The sequence below is a fragment of the Gigantopelta aegis genome, chromosome 14, assembly GCF_016097555.1.
Source record: "Gigantopelta aegis isolate Gae_Host chromosome 14, Gae_host_genome, whole genome shotgun sequence".
NCBI lineage: Eukaryota > Metazoa > Mollusca > Gastropoda > Neomphalida > Peltospiridae > Gigantopelta > Gigantopelta aegis.
Genome location: NC_054712.1, coordinates 31,893,997 through 31,913,711, shown reverse-complemented (window position 1 = coordinate 31,913,711; position 19,715 = coordinate 31,893,997). Strand labels below are relative to the sequence as shown.

General features: G+C 36.5%; 2 protein-coding genes across 2 annotated transcripts; both read left to right on the top strand.

The window, feature by feature from the left end:
- Window positions 1-382: 382 nt before the first annotated feature.
- LOC121388574 lies at window positions 383-8,496 on the top strand. Its single transcript, XM_041519964.1, has 4 exons — window positions 383-540; window positions 5,531-5,921; window positions 6,082-6,576; window positions 7,953-8,496. The coding sequence occupies exons 2-4, from the start codon at window positions 5,619-5,621 to the stop codon at window positions 8,082-8,084; spliced, it is 930 nt and encodes a 309-aa protein (XP_041375898.1). The 5' UTR covers window positions 383-540; window positions 5,531-5,618; the 3' UTR covers window positions 8,085-8,496.
- A 2,921-nt stretch (window positions 8,497-11,417) lies between these two features.
- On the top strand, window positions 11,418-15,514 carry LOC121389476 (holotricin-3-like). The gene is made up of 3 exons (XM_041521123.1): window positions 11,418-11,572; window positions 14,193-14,523; window positions 14,958-15,514. Exons 1-3 carry the CDS (start codon window positions 11,537-11,539, stop codon window positions 14,975-14,977), a joined length of 387 nt encoding a protein of 128 aa, XP_041377057.1. The 5' UTR covers window positions 11,418-11,536; the 3' UTR covers window positions 14,978-15,514.
- The last annotated feature ends 4,201 nt before the right edge of the window (window positions 15,515-19,715 follow it).

The following is a 19,715-nucleotide window of genomic DNA, read 5'->3' as shown; positions in this document are numbered from 1 at the left end:
CCAAAGTATAAAATTATTTTATTTTCCATTATGGTAGCTATTGTCACGACATACGCCTTGGAAAAAAGATTATTTTTGTGTATCATTCAAATGGATCAGTAAACACAGCAAACAGTGTTTTTGTCACAGGTAATATCGTAAACGGCATTTTTTTTTTTTTTTTTTTTCTCTCTCGTTCAAGGACAGTGGGTCTACATCCGCACACCATATTTCATAATTAGGTGGAAAGACTTGCGTAATTGTCAACGTCACAAATCTTTATAAAAAAATATTCTTATTCATTAAGTACTGGTCTAAACCGGTTTTCTTCTTAATATTAAGTATGTATGCTGCACATGTGTCTTGTTACATGTCAAAACAGATCTGCTAACAAATATATTTCGACGGTCAAACTCTAGTTAGGTGAACTATATATTGAGAAGGATACCGGTCCATAGTCAACTGATTGGAACTGGTGCCACTAGTGTTCGTCCAGTCCATTCCTAGCAACAGAAAGTTGAAAACATGAAGATTTACGCTATGGAGTGTTTGGTGTTGGTGGTAAGTTTAAGCGTTCTTTTGTTTTCTGTTTTCTTTTTTCAAATTTGGTAAAAAAAAAAAATTAGATGTTTGTTTTGGGGATGCTTTTGGTTGTTGTTGTTGTTCGCCGAATCGTGAAATCATATGGCTATTAATTGAATTCCTGTGTGTTTACATATAGTGTACAGTATAACATAGATCATGGTGTGCTGATAAACTTGGGGTGCTTTTTTAACGCTTTCTTCTTCTTCTCCCTACCTCTTTATAATTTTTAATATACATGTATGTATGTATGTGTGTATGTCTGTATGTATGTATGTATGTATGCATGCATGCATGTATGTATGTATGTATGCATGGATACATGGATGTATGGATGTATGTATGTATGTATGTATGTATATGATTTATTTATCCTATAACACTTCTAAAATGACATAATACACTAACATTATCACATGGGTTTATGACATGGATATCATGGGTAAGTTATAGGATAAATAAATAACTATAACTTGCCCATGATATCCATGTCATAAACTCATGTCATAATGTTAGTGTATTAACCCGGTTAATAATGGTATGCAAATTTGCATGTATGTATGTATGTATATATGCACGCATGTATGTATGTATGTATGTATGTCTGTCTGTCTGTGTGTGTGTGTGTGTGTGTGTGTGTGTGTGTGTGTGTGTGTGTGTGTGTGTGTGTGTGTGTGTGTGTGTGTAAACTAGTAATAACACACTTCGAAAACTCAAACTTCGAAAACTCGAAAACCTTTATCTCTTAAACTAATTGTTTTGTCTCACCACAGAGAGTTAATATATACTATACTTCCAAAACTCGAACTATGTGTATTGATCAAGCTGTTGTTGTCGGTCGTATTTTAAAGAAGAATGTGCCTGAACCTCTTTTGGATATTGGCACGTAAATAAAGTAACAGTAACAGTATCATCCAGTCGAAAAGCCGGTGTCTCGGGTGGTATTTGCTGTCGAGGATTCGGGTGTTAATTACCACAAAATAGACGGCCGACTCGGCGGAACGAAATCATCCTATGAGTTTGGCTGTCAGTGTCTGTAGCTGATTGGGGACTCGTTACATAACACGTAATTACAGACTCAAGTTCAAGTTCTTTGTTTGCATCAAGTTTTACAACTCATCAGTTGAATCATACATCACAGTCATACAAAATGCACACGTGCAAAACAATGGTGGGCTTGGTTTATATATAATATTGAACAAATAAAGTGATACGTTACATTTATAACATTAACTATCATCCTGCATTAACCAATCTCTAATTTTATTCGCTTGTACTAAATATTTGTCCATAGTATTCAAGTCCTTATTGTTACTGGTTACTGTATAAAACAATAAACACTTGGCTGCTTAATTATAATAATACATTGTTATGCATTTACAGAGCAAATCTGTGCATTTTTGTCGTTAACGCTGTTTGTTTTTGCTCTCAAACGAGTGGTTCGTGTCAAACTGTTTTGAAAGTTAATATTGTGATTTTTTTTATAATTGAAAATATATAAAGTTTAGTTAGTGCTAGTCGTTCAGTGTTTTAATTTGTTAGTTATGTTCCGCCAGCTTTCATTATATCATATACTTCCGGCCTTGTTCGGATTGTTGTTTATATTTCAGAATAAATACAAAATATCTATTATTTTAAATTCGTCTTCTTTTTTTTCTTCTGTTTTTCTCTATTTTTGTTGTTGTTGCTTACTTTCTTGAAAATTCGAACTCCCTGAAACTCGAATGTTTTCGTTGTCCCCTTCAAATTCGAGTTATACTGGTGTGTTTATATATATATATATATATATATATATATATATATATATATATATATATATATATATATATATATATCGTATAATATCTTACATTTTCAGTGCAATCAAAGTATGTGATATTTTTCAGATCACATACTTTAAGAATTTGATAACTTTGCAAATTAGATGTAAATTAGTCGAGGTCTCGGCACTAGGTTTATTGACATTTAAGCAAACGTACTTGGGTGACACTCCATGATTGACGTATGCATTCATAGTCATCAAATAAAAACATTTCAATCGCAATTTAACACTGAAAGCTGTCCAGCGTTCAGAAAGCAAAAAACGTTAGGCATAACTTTATTTTGATGTAAGGACATCCAAAATGACGTCATTCGAGTTTGACGTCATTTCCATTCAAAAATATACCGCGCCACATATTCTTATGTCAATTGAATATCTAGTAATGGCGGACTGGAATTAAAGTTGCGTGTACAGTTTACAAAAACACGTTGTATTAAGCTTGAGCTTATATGATAAAGAGATTATTACCCTCGTGTATTTCGGTATCGTCAATATCATATATTAGGGACAAAAATAATGTATTCCTAATATATGATATTGACGATACTGAAAAACACTCTGGTAATAGCATATATATATATATATATATATATATATATATATATATATATATATATATACACTGATGGAAATAAATTAATAAGCAAATGATTACTGCATTCAAATTAATTTTTAAAATGTATAATTCGATATATATATATATATATATATATATATGTATTATATATTTTTTGTTTGTACATTTGTTTCTATATATTTACGTATTTGACATAACGTTTGATTGACAAATAGACCATTTACAATAAATAAATTAGTATATTTACACATATCTAGTAACAGGTTGCCAATATGATTTGACATTGTGTCTGGTCTAACTCTAGTTAAAGGTATATTCATATTAGCCAAACACGATACACTATTCAAATATCCACCCACGCTTTCGTCTAAATCAAGCACATCAGCAATATTGCATCTAAAATATAATCAAGTAAAGAGTTAGTCCTGCTGTTTATATCATCAAGTAGTAACACATGTATACTTAGCCAAAAACGTTTAGCAATTTGGTAAATGTGCTTAAATAAAAGAAAACTCGTGACTTACAAGATAAAATCGAACACTGAATTTAATTAAGGCATCGTTTGTGTCAGTATAACTAACAAGAGGTTTTCATTACAAAATGAAATGTGTGACTGTCGGATCGTTAAATGGTGTCTGGGGGTCTGTACACAAACATCTGAAACTTTTCAGTAAATTTTCTTAACACATTGGGCATTGACAGTGGTAAAAAAAACGAAAGAAAAAAATGCTTTATTTAACGACGCACTCAACACATTTTATTTACGGTTATATGGCGTCAGACATATGGTTAAGGACCACACAGATTTTGAGAGGAAACCCGCTGTCGCCACTACATGGGCTACTCTTCCGATTAGCAGCAAGGGATCTTTTATTTGCGCTTCCCACAGGCAGGATAGCACAAACCATGGCCTTTGTTGAACCAGTTATGGATCACTGGTCGGTGCAAGTGGTTTACACCTACCCATTGAGCCTTGCGGAGCACTCACTCAGGGTTTGGAGTCGGTATCTGGATTAAAAATCCCATGCCTCGACTGGGATCCGAACCCAGCATATCAGCCCGTAGACCGATGGCCTGCCACGACGCCACCGAGGCCGGTACTGACAGTGGTAAAAGGTCTCCTCATGCAATGTACGTGACCGATGGGGTGGTGGGAGCGTCCTAGTGTGGGCAGGAATTCAAAACAAAACAACCTCATTTTCATCATTCATGGGAACCTGAATGCTCAGCATTACAGTGATGAAATCATCACATCAGTTGTCATTCCGTTTATCCAGACATTGTGTTTCAATAGGCCCATCTACGCCAGTATTCAGCCATACTAACGACTGGATTTCTTCAGAGGAACATTATTGAGACACTAAACTTGCTTGCAAGATCGCCTGATTTGTTTTCTATTGTGACATATGGAATTTGTTGGGTCGTAGGATGCGGAAAGAACCACGTGCATATTCATAACATCCACCGTGTTAAACATGTTTTAATTCATGACTGGATCTCTATCACTATTTTAGAGATCCACCGTCTCATCAAAAGCATGAGTCGACATTGTACCGCTGCCAACATGCAGTGCCCAATGTGCTCAGACACGCAGTGTCTGATTTTCTTTTATTTAAGCACATTTACCTAAATGTTTAAAAGTATATAATCCGTTTTATTTACATGTCTTTGTAATTTTTATATTTACAGTATAAAATGTATCAGCGTTACAATACTTGGAATTCTCTGGCGGAATATATACCGCACCAATATGTAAATCTTCATTTGTAAATCATTGATGTGTATTACACCAAAGTATGTACTCTGATTCAGTATATCCAAAAAGGACATATTTATATTTGATATGTCTTGTTTAATAAGAATAGCAATACCTCCAGATCGACACTTGGTTCTGGTTTGACGGTTATTACAATGCATAATCTGGGATTTCGATAATATCGTAATATATTCACTTATTTCTTGGATTTTACATTTGTGTCGTAATCCACATGAATTTATTTACGTTCGTAACCTAAGTTTTATTTCTGGAAACGTTTTGATGTCACTATGGGTTTCATTTATCATCGTGTGTGGTATCACAATGAAATGTGAACGCTATATGATGTATCAATATACTCACAATGTATATTAGGTATAGGATCAGAATTATGGATATGATCATATGACAATTTGTTACCATCAGTCATAACATATTGACATATATAACGGGATATGGATGTCAGTGACACGGAGCTCTCTTTGTTTGTTTGTTTGTTGAGGTACAGTGGGTTTGGTGTGATGAGTCTTCTTTCGTTCTGATCAATTACAGTCCGTCTCATACTCCTACAAAAAATGTTATATGTAAATAATTTAAATTTGGTTTGACATAAGAAGAAAAGTAAAAATGTTTTGGGTATAACAAAAATAAACCCCACTAGTTTTTAATACAATTTAAAAACCAATCGGCTCAGAAATAAATAACTTGTAGTAAATTCCATAGTATGAAAATAGGCGTACCTTGTGGGAAGGACTATAGACACCTATGAGCTTCAGTCTTGTTGAACAAACATTCCTTTCTTCTTTTCACACAGCTCCTTGTCATGACCGTGACGACCGTCGTATCTACAGCACACGGCGGTCATGGGGGTGGACACGGTGGCGGCGGACATGTAGGGGGTCATGGGGGCGGGCATGGTGGCGGCAAACATGGAAGTAGTCACGGAAGCGGCGGTCATGGAGATGGTCATGGGGGCGGCAAACATGGAGGTGGTCATGGAGCCGACAAACATGGAGGTGGTCATGGGGACGGCGATCATGGAGGTGGTCACGGAGGCGACAAACATGGGGGTGGTCATGGGGGCGGCGATCATGGAGGTGGTCACGGAGGCGACAAACATGGGGGTGGTCATGGGGGCGGCGATCATGGAGGTGGTCACGGAGGCGACAAACATGGAGTTGGTCATGGGGGCGGCAAACATGGAGGTGGTCACGGAGGCGACAAACATGGGGGTGGTCATGGGGGCGGCGATGGGGGCATGGAGGTGGTCACGGAGGCGACAAACATGGGGGTGGTCATGGGGGCGGCGATCATGGAGGTGGTCATGGGCGACAAACATGGGGGTGGTCGGCGGCGATCATGGAGGTGGTCACGGAGGCGACAAACATGGGGGTGGTCATGGGGGCGGCGATCATGGAGGTGGTCACGGAGGCGACAAACATGGGGGTGGTCATGGGGGCGGCGATCATGGAGGTGGTCACGGAGGCGGCGTTCATGGAGGTGGTCACGGAGGCGGCAAACATGGAGGTGGTACTGGGGGCGGCGATCATGGAGGTGGTCACGGAGGCGGCGGTCATGGAGGTGGTACTGGGGGCGGCGATCATGGAGGTGGTCACGGAGGCGGCGGTCATGGAGGTGGAGCTGGAGGACACGCAGGCGGCCATGGAGGTGGTAGTCATGGGGGTGGTCATGGCGGAGGACATAAACCCGGAGGACATAAACCTGGCGGTCACGGAGGTGGTGGACACGGCGTCGGTGGTCATGGGGGCGGACATGGAACTGTTGGACACGGAGGTGGTGGTCATGGAGGCGGTCGTAAAGCTGGTTTTCGCATTATCAGGCTTAAATTTAAAGACGAAGGTAAAGTGGACAACATTAGATGTTTATCTGTTTGTTATCTGTTGAAATTTGATTTCAGTGACTTGTAATCTCAGTTATACATCTGAGACCGTTGGCTTTACAACCGTTCCGCACCGGGGTGATCGGGGTGTGCGAATGAACCCCCTCCCTTTTAGCAATGTTTTCTTTTTTGCAATTTTTCGTCTTGGAAATTCCAGGTGACGCCCATAGTTTCAAATGCCACACTAGCGATTAAAATTTTCTATACCAATATGCATGATAAATAATACCTTAGTTCCTGAGTTTGCTACAATTTTTAAGATGATATCGACTAACTGAGACGTTTTAACGATTGCAATTACATATCAAATATAGTTTTTTGCATAAAATATTAGTGGCTGTATATTAAACGTGTCTGCGATCGTTCGAATATTTGTACTAGATTAAATTTCATTTTATTTCCTTTAATATATTTTTTTTCGTTTACGAAATTATTTGAAGACAAAATCCAGTTCGGGCTTCTTACAAATATTAAGACGACAAGAAAAACATTGAACATACAGACACTGATATTCTAAACAAGAAAATATATTTAACATACAAGTTTAATCGTAGAACTATTTTATTAGTCGGAAATATCTTACAATGCTGCAAACTCAGGAATGTCCCTTTAAAATAATCGAACGTTGACTTAGACGAATGTTATTTAGTATAACGCTACCTAATGCACATGTTTGTGATATTAATCCACGTGGTATTCGGTATTCTAAATTTTAAAACAACAACCGCAAAACAATTAGTCTGGCAGGCTGTAAATGTATAGAACTTCACATACGTTGTTTTCGCTTCCTATTTATTGCACGAGTTTATGTCATGTCATGTCATAGGGTTTTACGTGCACATTCAGAACAAGCTGTACGAGTTTATTTTGCGCAAGAATATATATGTGTGTTCTTTCGCAAAATAAACGAGTGCAATAAACAGGAAGCGAAAACAACGTATGTGAAGTTCTGTATTTATTACATACCTTTTATGTTTTACAAAAACGGTTTTTAATTTAATGTCATAAAAACACTTTTGTTAAATCTATGATCAAACCTCCATTCATGGATTTGCTTAACGTTAAGTATCATACTCTGCGGCAGCCTTGTGTAATGTTTCAAATACGATGTGATGTAATTTGTAAATCATATATGATGTCAGTAAATAAAAGGCGCTAACTGCAGTAAAAATAAAAATGGAATTCCCCATTTAAAAGTTCAGGTCCAGATTGCACATATGTGTAATACAAAATAACTTGATTACACGGTTTGAAAATGTCTTTATCACTATAGTAAGATTGAATAGGTATGTAATAAAATTTATATCACACAATTTTCTCTTTTTTACTTTTTCAGAAGATGACGATTGTTAGAAGAAAACTCATAAAAGAATGCATATCGCAGAATGGACACTTAGAAGAAAATGGGATAGACTTTTGTTCGTGGTTCAGTGTATGCCACATATTCCTTAGCTTGTCTTGTTTTTAATCTGTTCATCTGGTGTTAGTCTGTTTTTTAGCCTTATTGCACTTTGATATTTTATTCCCCTGAAGAGGCTTAAGTTTTTTAAAGAAACGTTTCGATTTTAAGATATAATTTAAGATAATTTTATACATATTCCATGTGTTAGTTTCTTCATTGTGTGTGTTACATATTTAGTGTTAGTTTAGCTATTATGAATAATATGTACATATTTGAAAGTTTTATTTTAGCTGTAAAAAAAAAAAATCATAACAATATTTGATAAAATTGAAACAAGTTTATTTCTATGACGATTTACTTTATACTCTTTTTTTTTCACCAGTATTATTGAAAATACTCATATTTTAAAGAAAAAATGACAATAAATGATTGTGATTTTTCTCGGGGGAAAATGAAAATAAAAAATTTGTTTTCTATTGCTGCATTTGGTTTTCCTTTTCCTTTTACATGTTCATCATAAGGGGCATTTAGTATAATGATAGTCGTTTTGATCCGATCTGAACACAAACTTTAAAACCAAATATCTCAATATTTAGTTAATTCGTAAAAACAAAAAACTCTATTTGTACAACACTGGGCTTAGGAATAATTAATGATTAAATTACACAAGTTTGTTTTGGTAAAAAAATATTATATGGGTACAACATCGAGACCCATAATTATATATAAAAAAATATTATATGGGTACAACATCGAGACCCATAATTATATTAAAAAAATATTATATGGGTACAACATCGAGAGCCATAATTATATTAAAAAAAAAATTATATGGTACAACATCGAGACCCATAATTATATAAAATAGCCTATAATAAACTATTATTTAAGTATTTCTTAAACATTGGTCTATGACTTATATCAGGATTATTTCGTGTACGGTATGCACAAATTAAACCCTCCCCCTTGTTACCGTTTCTGATTGTATGTAAAATAAATACTCAGATTAAACAGTGTTTTTTGACTGACGAATCGTTGTATTTTTTTAATATACAAATAACAGAAGTATTGCTTCGTTTAACGACACAACTAGAGCACATTGATTTGTTGATCATCGGCTGATGGGTGTTATACTCATAGTCTTCAGAGGAAACCAGCGACATCAAGGGATCTTGTTATATGCAGGACAGCACTTACCACTGCTTGTGGTATAACAGTCATGGGACCCTGATTGTGATGAGGGGGGTAGTTAGAGAATGGGTCAACTGAGGAAATTCGATCCTGTGTATGTGTGTGTGTTGTGTGTGTGTGTGTGTGTGTGTGTGTGTGTGTGTGTGTGTGTGTGTGTGTCTATGCGCGCGCGCGCGATATGTCCAAATATGACCTAGTGAGCCCTTTTGTCAACATTTTCTCTGGACACCTGTAGGAATAGTATTGCACGGTCAAAATTGTTTTAGCTTCAGCGGACCCTGTCAAAGAGTTACGTCAAGGTTGTCATAGAACTGATCACATTGAACGTTTGGGGCTGAGGCAATGTTTATGTATATACATTACCCACACCATAAAACCATTTAATATATGTACAGAGAAACAAAATTGCAGGTATAAAATAACAATAATTATTATTAACCTTGAAGCCTTCCGCTAAGCCAGTGCGCGAATTTAAGTGGGGTTCGCGGTTGAAAAGTGCTTATCGGAAAGTGAAAACATTTGTTTTTCAATTTCTTCATATGAATAAGTAGTTTTGGACCCAATACTTGCAACGAAATCTTGGATCCGTTCCTGACTCCAGTGTGATCAACTCTGAAACAAACCTAAGACAATATAATTCATGTTTAACAGTCACCGCTGTACACGAGTGGTGATATGATACTACGAAACGTACATGTGTATTAAGAAAATTACATTTTAAAGTTTATAAACTGTAGTAATGCAATTGTGAAATATTTATACCAAAGCAAGCGTGTTTTACCAACAAACCTTAATGTACTACCATAAGTGTAAGTTTCATTGTATTGTGTTGCTGTGACCTTGATATACACGACCTTTATAACACTGACTTTCTCCTTTGACACCGGCCTCGGTGGCGTCGTGGTTAGGCCATCAGTCTACAGGTTGGTAGGTACTGGGTTCGGATCCCAGTCGAAGCATGGGATTTTTAATCCAGATACCGACTCCAAACCCTGAGTGAGTGCTCCGCAAGGCTCAATGGGTAGGTGTAAACCACTTGCACCGTCCAGTGATCCATAACTGGTTCAACAAAGGTCATGGTTTGTGCTATCCTGCCTGTGGGAAGCGCAAATAAAAGATCCCTTGCTGCTAATCGGAAAGAGCAGCCCATGTAGTGGCGACAGCGGGTTTCCTCTCAAAATATGTGTTGTTCTTAACCATATGTCTGACGCCATATAACCGTAAATAAAATGTGTTGAGTGCGTCGTTAAATAAAACATTTCTTTCTTTCTTTCTTTCTCCTTTGACATTATAGGTTATTCTAATGTATTATATATTTTTTGCTTGATAACATGACGTCTAGTTTACAATGATTCCATGCTATTTTCGTTTCATTATTTACTACTTTGTTTTTATTGACCAAATTTGCAATAATACATGGAGGATATTTCATGTTTTTTGTCAGATATGATTTATATCTCATCGAGTGAAGTTTGCAATCATATCTCACGAGTCGCGCTTGCGCGACGAGTGTGATATGATTGCAAACTTCACTCGACGAGATATAAATCATATTGGACAAAAAACCATGAAATTTTTCTACTTATTATATAACTTAAGGCAATTTACCTTTAGTTTTAAAATGCCAGCTGCAAAATAGTTCCGGCTTTCTTACAGTGAATATAACACTTTCTACAGTGACAATAATACATTTTAGAGTGAAATAGTGAAATTTTCACTCTAAAATGTGTTATCGTTACTGATAACACTTTTATTTCACTGATATTTTCAGATATTTCACTAAATGTTATATAATAAACTGGTATAATACTTCAGTTTAAAACGTACACTCTAAATATGTGTTTGAGCAGATAATGATCGACAAATATATCACATGTGGACATCATTGGATCTTCCCTTGGACGTTTCATTTGTCTTTCTTTGTTTTGGCGATTGCCACGATGAATGAGTGAAAAAAGGTTATTTTTATTTATCATAGACAGACAAAGGCAATATCGTACACGGTAATTTCTCATTCAAGGATAGTAGGTCTGCATCCGCCCTCCATATTTCATGAATAGGCGAGCTGACTTGCGCAATTGCCACGTCACAAAAGTCGAGAAAAAAACCCTAGACTAAACTGGTTCTCTACTGGAAATTAATTATGTACACTGCGCATATGTCTTGTTACGTGTCAAAAGAGATCTGGTTACAAATGTATTTAGTGGGTCAAATTCTAGTTAGGTGAACTATATATTGAGGAGCATACCTGTCCATGTCCAGCTGATCTGAAGCGGTGCCGCCAGTGTTCGTCCAGTCCATCCCTAACACGTGAGAGTTCCAACAACATGAAAGTTTACGCTATGGAGTGTCTGGTGCTAGTGGTAAGTTTAAGGGTTGTTTTTGTTTATTTCTTTTGTTGTTGTTGTTTTTTTTCTTTTTCTTTATTTCTTTCTTGTTTTATCTTTGTATAAAATAATTGTTTTGGGAAGGTTTTTTGTTTTGTTTTGTTTTTATTTGGCCGACCCTTGAAACCATACGGTCATTAATTCAATTCAAGTGTGTGTATATATCGTGTATAACATATATTATGTTTTACTGAAAAGCTTGTTTTGTTGTTGTTTTATTTGGTTTCTTCTTTTTTTTTTCTTCTTCTTCTTCATCTTCTTCTTCTTCTTCTTCATTGTTATTTTTAAAACAATTTTATAAGAATACTGATGAAAATAACTAACAGCAAATAGTGACTGTAGCCAACCTTTCAATTCATTATGGTGTTAGGAGTTGATCATGTCAAGACAAGTCAAGACTTTATTTACACTCGGGTCGTTGCACAAGGTCAGGTCAGGTCAGAGTATTTAACGTGCACATTCAGAACAGCCGGCTCCTCCGTCCAGGACAGGAAAGGGGTGGGGTGGGTTGAAGGTGGGCTCCGCCTGCACTGGCTGGTGCAAGGGAGTACCAACAGTCCGACCGGGGCCGGTATCAGGCGGAGGGTGGTATGGTGCTATGGTACAGTACATAATGGTAATAGTTTATTAAATATGTTTGTTTTGATGGTGTTTGTAGTCAAGGGCGTTTAAATTAATTAATTATTATATTTATGAAACATGCTAATTTCTTTAGGGTACTGATTCGTTTATTCGTTTATTCTCCATTAGTTCTCTAAATGTATAAGTACTTGGTCGCGTATAATAATATGGGTGTAGAAACCGGAGCCTTGAATTATGAAAAAAATGGCAAAAGTAAAGATAATGGAACTCGTTGCCAATGTCCGTTACGTTACATAATGTATACTGTTGTGTAGGCGTTCCTTTGGGTCCTAATATCACTTGTAGGTACTTAAATAATCGCAACGATTACTGTAGAATGGTTGAAATCGGTTTTATTCTGACTTGGGGATAACATCGACCACAAAGCAATATACCGAAAACCAACGAACAATATAAGTACTATTAACTAAACAAATGAACGTAATTATATAAAGAGCATCAGCCGAATTCATTACAATACATTATATCTCCTTTAAGTATGTTATTCTAACGTCCAGTTTTAACGGATAGGTAATGGTTAGACGTTCTAAATTTTAAAACTATTGACCACAGTTTTTTCTGGTAGTTTATTAAAGGGATATTCCTGAGTTTGCTTTAATTTCTTAAGACGTTATGGACTAACAGAGACTTTTTACGATTATAATTACATATATTTTTCTGCACAATATATTAGTGGCTCTGTATTAAACGTGTTTTTGATCGTTCTAATATTTGTACTAGTTTAAATTTCATTTTATTTCCTAAAATCCAGTTTCGGCTTCTTACAAATATTAAGATGACCAGAAACACATTGAATATACAGACACTGATATTCTAAACAAGAACATATATTTAATATGTAAGTTTAATCGTAGAACTATTTTATTAGTAACATCTTACAATGCAGCAAACTCAGGAATGTCCCTTTAATATAGCTTTTGAAAAATAGTTGTTCTTAGTAAAATCGTAAGTGTTGCCTCTCGATGACTGTGATTTTTTATGTTGCCATGTTTGTAAACACTGATCGCATTGTCTTTGTTTAATTTGTTGTGATATGAAAGATTGTGTTATTTAGATGTCACCGATTCCTAAGTTATTCAGTGTGTTTTTAACAGAGGTAATCCAGTTATACATGTAGTTAGTTCCGTTAGTAAGGTGGTCATTAAACATAAAGCACGACTGTCTTGTGCACATTCTCCGATATTATTCGGTGGATGTGTCCATGACATGGGGGTTGGTGGGGTAATAAGACTATGGTATTTACAATTCGAATTAGAAGAGAAATAAAAATGATTTTTTATGCATCATAATAACTAAGCAACGGGATATATATATATATGTACTGTATGTATGTATGTATGTATGTGTGTGTATGTCTCTCTCTCTCTCTGTGTGTGTGTGTGTGTGTGTGTGTGTGTGTGTGTGTGTGTGTGTGTGTGTGTGTGTAATAATAATAATAATAATAATTATTATTATTATTATTATTATTATTATTATATTTTATATAAATAAGACTAGTACAATCTTTGCGAAAGAAAGGATCAGTCCATAAAGGTCAACATCGTTGAGATTCAAAATGTTATTGATGTTGTTTTTGTTGTTGTTATTGCAAAATATTTTGTTTGTTTGTTTGTATGTTTGTTTGTTTACTTTTTGCTTGATGTCAGTTTGTTTGTTTGCTTGATGTTTGCTTGTTTTTTTTTTTGTAATTTTTTTTTATTATTATTAATTTTGTGTGTTTTGGGGGATTTTGTTTGTTTGTCTGTTTGGTGTATGTTGGTTTATTTGACTGTGTGTTTGTTTGTTTGTCTGTTTGTTTTTGTTTGTCTGTTTGTTTTTTGTTTGTTTTTTAGGTATCTTTGATATGATGTCTTCTTTCTTTCTGATAAGTTAGAACTTAGACACCTAGCGGCCTATGATTACAATATCTGCTTCAGTTTCGTTGAACAAACATTCCTTTCTTCTTTTCACACAGCTCCTTGTCATGACCGTGACGACCGTCTTATCTAGAGCACACGGCGGTCATGGGGGTGGACACGGTGGCGGCGGTCATGGAGGTGGTCACGGTGGGGGCGGCAAACATGGAGGTGGTCACGGTGGCGGCGGTCATGGGGGTGGTCACGGTGGCGGCGGACATGGGGGCGGTCATGGAGGTGGTCATGGGGGCGGTCATGGAACCGTCGGACATGCAGCTGGTCAGGGGGGAGGACACGGAGGCGGCGGTCATGGAGGCGGCGGTCACGGAGGCGGCGGTCATGGAGCTGCAGCTAAAGTTATCAGACGTAGAACTAGAATTGACGACGAAGGTAAAGTAAACAATATCAGATTAATATCTATGTGATTTCCAGTGCTACGTTTGATTGTAGTGTTTTGCAATCTCAATCGTACGGCTCACACACGTTAGCTTTACAACCGTTCCGTAAAGTCAAGTGTGTGGGGGGGGGGGGGGGGGGGGGGGGGGGGGGGGGGGGCGTTAGGGTGTCCCAATCGATTTTGTAGAAAACATAATTCATTGTTCAAAGAACAAAAGAATCGGGAACATTTTGCTAACTTACGATGCTCTCCTCCACAATTTGGTATAGCGCTACATAATGCACAGGCTTGTGCCACTAGTCCGCATGTTGTATTCAGTATTCTAAATTTTACCACCACCAACCCCAGCACCCTCCTACCCACCCCCACAAAAATGGATCTGGCTGTAAAATGTATATTACACAATTTACTGTTTTTACTTTTTCAGAAGATGACGATGATAAATAGAAAATACCTCAAGAAACAACGTATACCGAGGAATGGACTGTTAGAAGACAATAGGATAGACCTTTGTTCGTTGCTCAGTATACGCTGCATATTACATGAGTTAGTTTCGTCTTTGTGGCTCAGTATATGTTATGTATTTCGTGTCAGTTTTATGTACATATTCTAAAGTTTTATTTTAGCTGGGAAAAAATGTAAACGTTATTGAAAATATTTCTGTTTTAATAATAATAATAATAATAATAATAATAATAATAATAATAATAATGATTAAATAAATAAATAAGTAAATAAATAAATAAATATAGATTTTTCATGGTGAAAAAAGGAAAGTATTTGTTTCATTTATTTTCCCTTTTTCGTGTTCATCACAATCAACTATCATTTAAGTATTTTTAAACCTTAGTCTATGGATGGCAAATGCATTAAAACTTACTTGACTTACGTGTACTGTATATACAAATACAACCCCACCCCACCTCATGTTACCGTTTCTGACTGTATGTTAAATAAATACTCAGATTAAACATTGTTTTGTGACTGACTAGTTGTTGTATTTTGTTAATAGTTCAATTATAGAAGTTTTAGAAAGTTAAACTTGTTTTGTTTTACGTCAATTCGATGTCAACGTTTTGGTAATGCTGACACGGTCATCTTTTTTTTCCATTACAAGCACTTGTCCACAGACAGGACAGTGCGTACCACGGCTGTTGATATATCAGTCGTGGGGTACAGGTTGGGACGGGGACAAAAATCAGAGCATTTGTTTATTAAAGAAGTTTGAAACTGCGACCGAAGAATCTCCAACGAGCGTCCTAGGGTGTATACCACCAAATCAAATCCCATAGACGACAATAGTAACATATGTGGCTAAAACTCCTACCTGCGACGTATCAATCAGCATATACACCACGGATATAAATACTACCACCCCTCACCCTTAGGGGCGAGGCGTAGCCCAGTGGTACAGCGCTCGCTTGATGTGCGGTCGGTTTGGGATCGATCTCCGTCAGTGGGCCCATTGCGCTCTTTCTCGCTCCAGCCAATGCATCACGACTGGTACATCAAAGGCCGTGGTATGTACTATTCTGTGTATGGGATGGTGCATGTAAAAGATCTCTTGCTGCTAATGGAAAAAGAGTAGCCCATGAAGTGGCGACAGCGGGTTTCCTCTCTTAATATCTGTGTGGTCCTTAACCATATGTCTGACGCCATATAACCGTAAATAAAATAAAACATTTCCTTCATTCATTCTCTCATCCTTAAAGTGAATCAGAAAAAAAATGGGGTTAAAGCTGCTCATTTCAGAGATAACTGGTAGCGTCTATGACTACCCTAGTTCCGCACAAAATTTGAGTACTTTTATTAACAATACACCATACATGTTTCAAGCACAATGTTACTTAACACTGTGGTACCAGATGAAATAAAATTTCGTACTTTTTTTGCCCAGATGAAACTTTAGTTATTTGGTTTTTTTACAACAAACACTCATATTTATTACCAGTGACAGGACTTATGGTATTAACTGCTCTATCAAAAGTTGGGTGCACCTCGAACTTTGACCCAGCCGGATGTTATTTGATTTAGTATTACCTATATTGACTGAACTACATCTTGCCCCACATATTAGATTGCGATGAGCTGGGGCGTAGCGTGATGTGGACTGGGTGGTGGTGGTGGTGGTGCGTGTGTGTGGCGGAGGGGGTCGAATATGAACCTAGCGGACCATAATGTCTACATTTTTCATGGATACCAAAATGAATAGTATAATATTGCATTGTAAAACAAGAACTAAATAAAAATGTTTTCGCACTATAACCCCACCTCTAAGCCCCCTCCCAGCCTACGCCCCTCACAACGTGAGGTGGGTGTCCAACAATTAGGCAAAGCCTGTTCTGAAACGGATTAAATTGGCGGTGGAGTGAGGGGTAACATTTATGTATATACATAACCCACAGAATTGTGACTTATGAAATTATGAATTCCAGACATCCATCACCATATAGCCAGTGCACCACGACTGGTATATCAAAAGCCGTGGTATGTACCACCCTGTCTGTGGGATGGTGCATATAAAAGATCCCTTGCTGCTAATCGAAAAGAGTAGCTCATGAAGTGGCGACAGCGGGTTTCCTCTCAATATCTGTGTGGTCATTAACCATATGTCTGACGCCATATAACCGTAAATAAAATGTGTTGAGTGCTTCGTTAAATAAAACATTTCTTGCTTTCTTTCTTTCCATCACCATATATACCAATCATATGGTTACGAATTACAAAGATCCATCACCATATTTACCAATCATATGGTTATAAATTTCAGATATCTATACCATATACACCAATCATATGGTTATCAATTTTAGAGATCCATCACCATATACACCAATCATATGGTTATCAATTTCAAATATCCATACCATATACACCAATCATATGGTTATCAATTTCAAATATACATACCATATACACCAATCATATGGTTATAAATTTCAGATATCCATACCATATACACCAATCATATGGTTGTCAATTTCAAATATCCAAACCATATACACCAATCATATGGTTATCAATTTCAGATATCCATACCATATACACCAATCATACGGTTATCAATTTTAGAGATCCATCACCATATACACCAATCATATGGTTATCAATTTTAGAGATCCATCACCATATACACCAATCATACGGTTATCAACTTTAGAGATCCATCACCATATACACCAATCATATGGTTATCAATTTTAGAGATCCATCACCATATACACCAATCATACGGTTATCAATTTTAGAGATCCATCACCATATACACCAATCATACGGTTATCAGTTCTAGAGATCCATCACCATATACACCAATCATACGGTTATCAGTTCTAGAGATCCATCACCATATACACCAATCATACGGTTATCAATTCTAGAGATCCATCACCATATACACCAATCATACGGTTATCAATTCTAGAGAACTATCACCATATACACCAATCATTTGGTTATCAAGTCTAGAGATCCATCACCATATACACCAATCATATGGTTATGAATTCTAGAGGTCCATCGCCATATATACCAATCATATGGCTATCAATTTCTGTAGCTTATTCACCTTCCATGTTGAGAAACTTGATGACGACTGTCTGCTCCAATCTGGTCCAATTTATTGTTTAAGTAGGTTATAAAAATACAAACAAGAAGACTCGTGTTATTAATAGGACAGCTGTGTGAAAGACTTCACACGCATGACTGGCCCTCGTATATGCTGTATCTCGATACAGAAGTTGTAAATGGTTTAAAACTCGTGGAATTTTCCAGTAAGATAGCTTATCTAATAATTATCAAAATTAGGATAAAATACTATTTCACATTGTTTCCGCTTTTTGGACTTGGGTGGGATGTTGATTTATTTTCTTTCTTTTTTTTTCTTCTTTTTTTTGGGGTTTTTTTTCTTCTAATTCGGCAATTTGTTCAAAACGACTATAAAAGTTACAGTTAAAGTTTGTTTTATTTAACGACACCACTAGAGCACATTGATTTAATAATGATCGTCTAATGGATGCCAAACACTTGGTAATTCTCACATATAGTCTTAGAGAGGAAACCCACTATATTTGTCCATTAATAGCCAAGAATCTTTTATATGCACCATCTCACACAGTCAGGATATCACATACCATGGCCTTTGATATACCAGTTATGGTGCACTAGCCGAAACAAGTAAAAGGCCAACGGACCTCTATCCGAGACCGACCGCGCATAAAGTGAACGCTAAAGGAAGGAAATGTCTTATTTAACGACGCACTCAACACATTTTATTTACGGTTATATGGCGTCGGATGAACGCTAAAGATACTACTTCTCGCCCCTCTCAACGACTATAATGAAATGACTCACTGTTTGTCGTGAAACAGACAACAACATCGGGCCTTTCACAATGATCGGTGATTTCGACTTCGTGGAAGTAAATGGCGGCCATTTCGGATTTAACTGTTTTTCCACTTAAATAGAGAATACTACATGAGTGGCCGTTAGATACCATTTATCTTACAATGAGTTGTTTTAAAATGTATCAAACGAGCGATAGTGCGCTGGATACGTTTTTAAGCTAAGAGTCGAAAGATAAATGGTATTTAACGGACACGAATGTATTATTCTATATCTTATATATTCTCAAAAAAACAGGTTTTAACATATTTTTTACCAAAAGTTATTTACAGCCTTTGCACTAACTTACGCGTCACAGACAGGTTAACTATACGTCACATTGTAATCGATTTCGATCGCGCTGGGGTTTTTCATTGGATGTATGGCATAAGTGACCTAGTCATCACCTAGGAGCAGCCAGTCGTATGTCTTGAAATTATTAACACACGTACATGTGTAAACAAGTATGTGTTATCAAAAATAACAAATGATGTTATCACCAACAGGTGTGTAAGAATTTAAAACGCCGATATGGTGGTTTTCTCAAGGCAACATGACCAGCTGGTCCGGTCCAATAAAACAAAATATTAGCAGGAGTTGGGTAGTTTGACAAAACAACAAACATGGGCGCCATGGACAAGTTAATGACGCTATACATTTTAAAGTTGCTTAATTTATATTTTTGTTTTCCCTATCGATAATATATGTTTCGAATTAATAAGTAAACTTAAATTCCATATTTTAGACTTGTCAGTTATATTGTTCAAAAGTAAATTTTGGTAAATTGCAGAAATTATTTTAT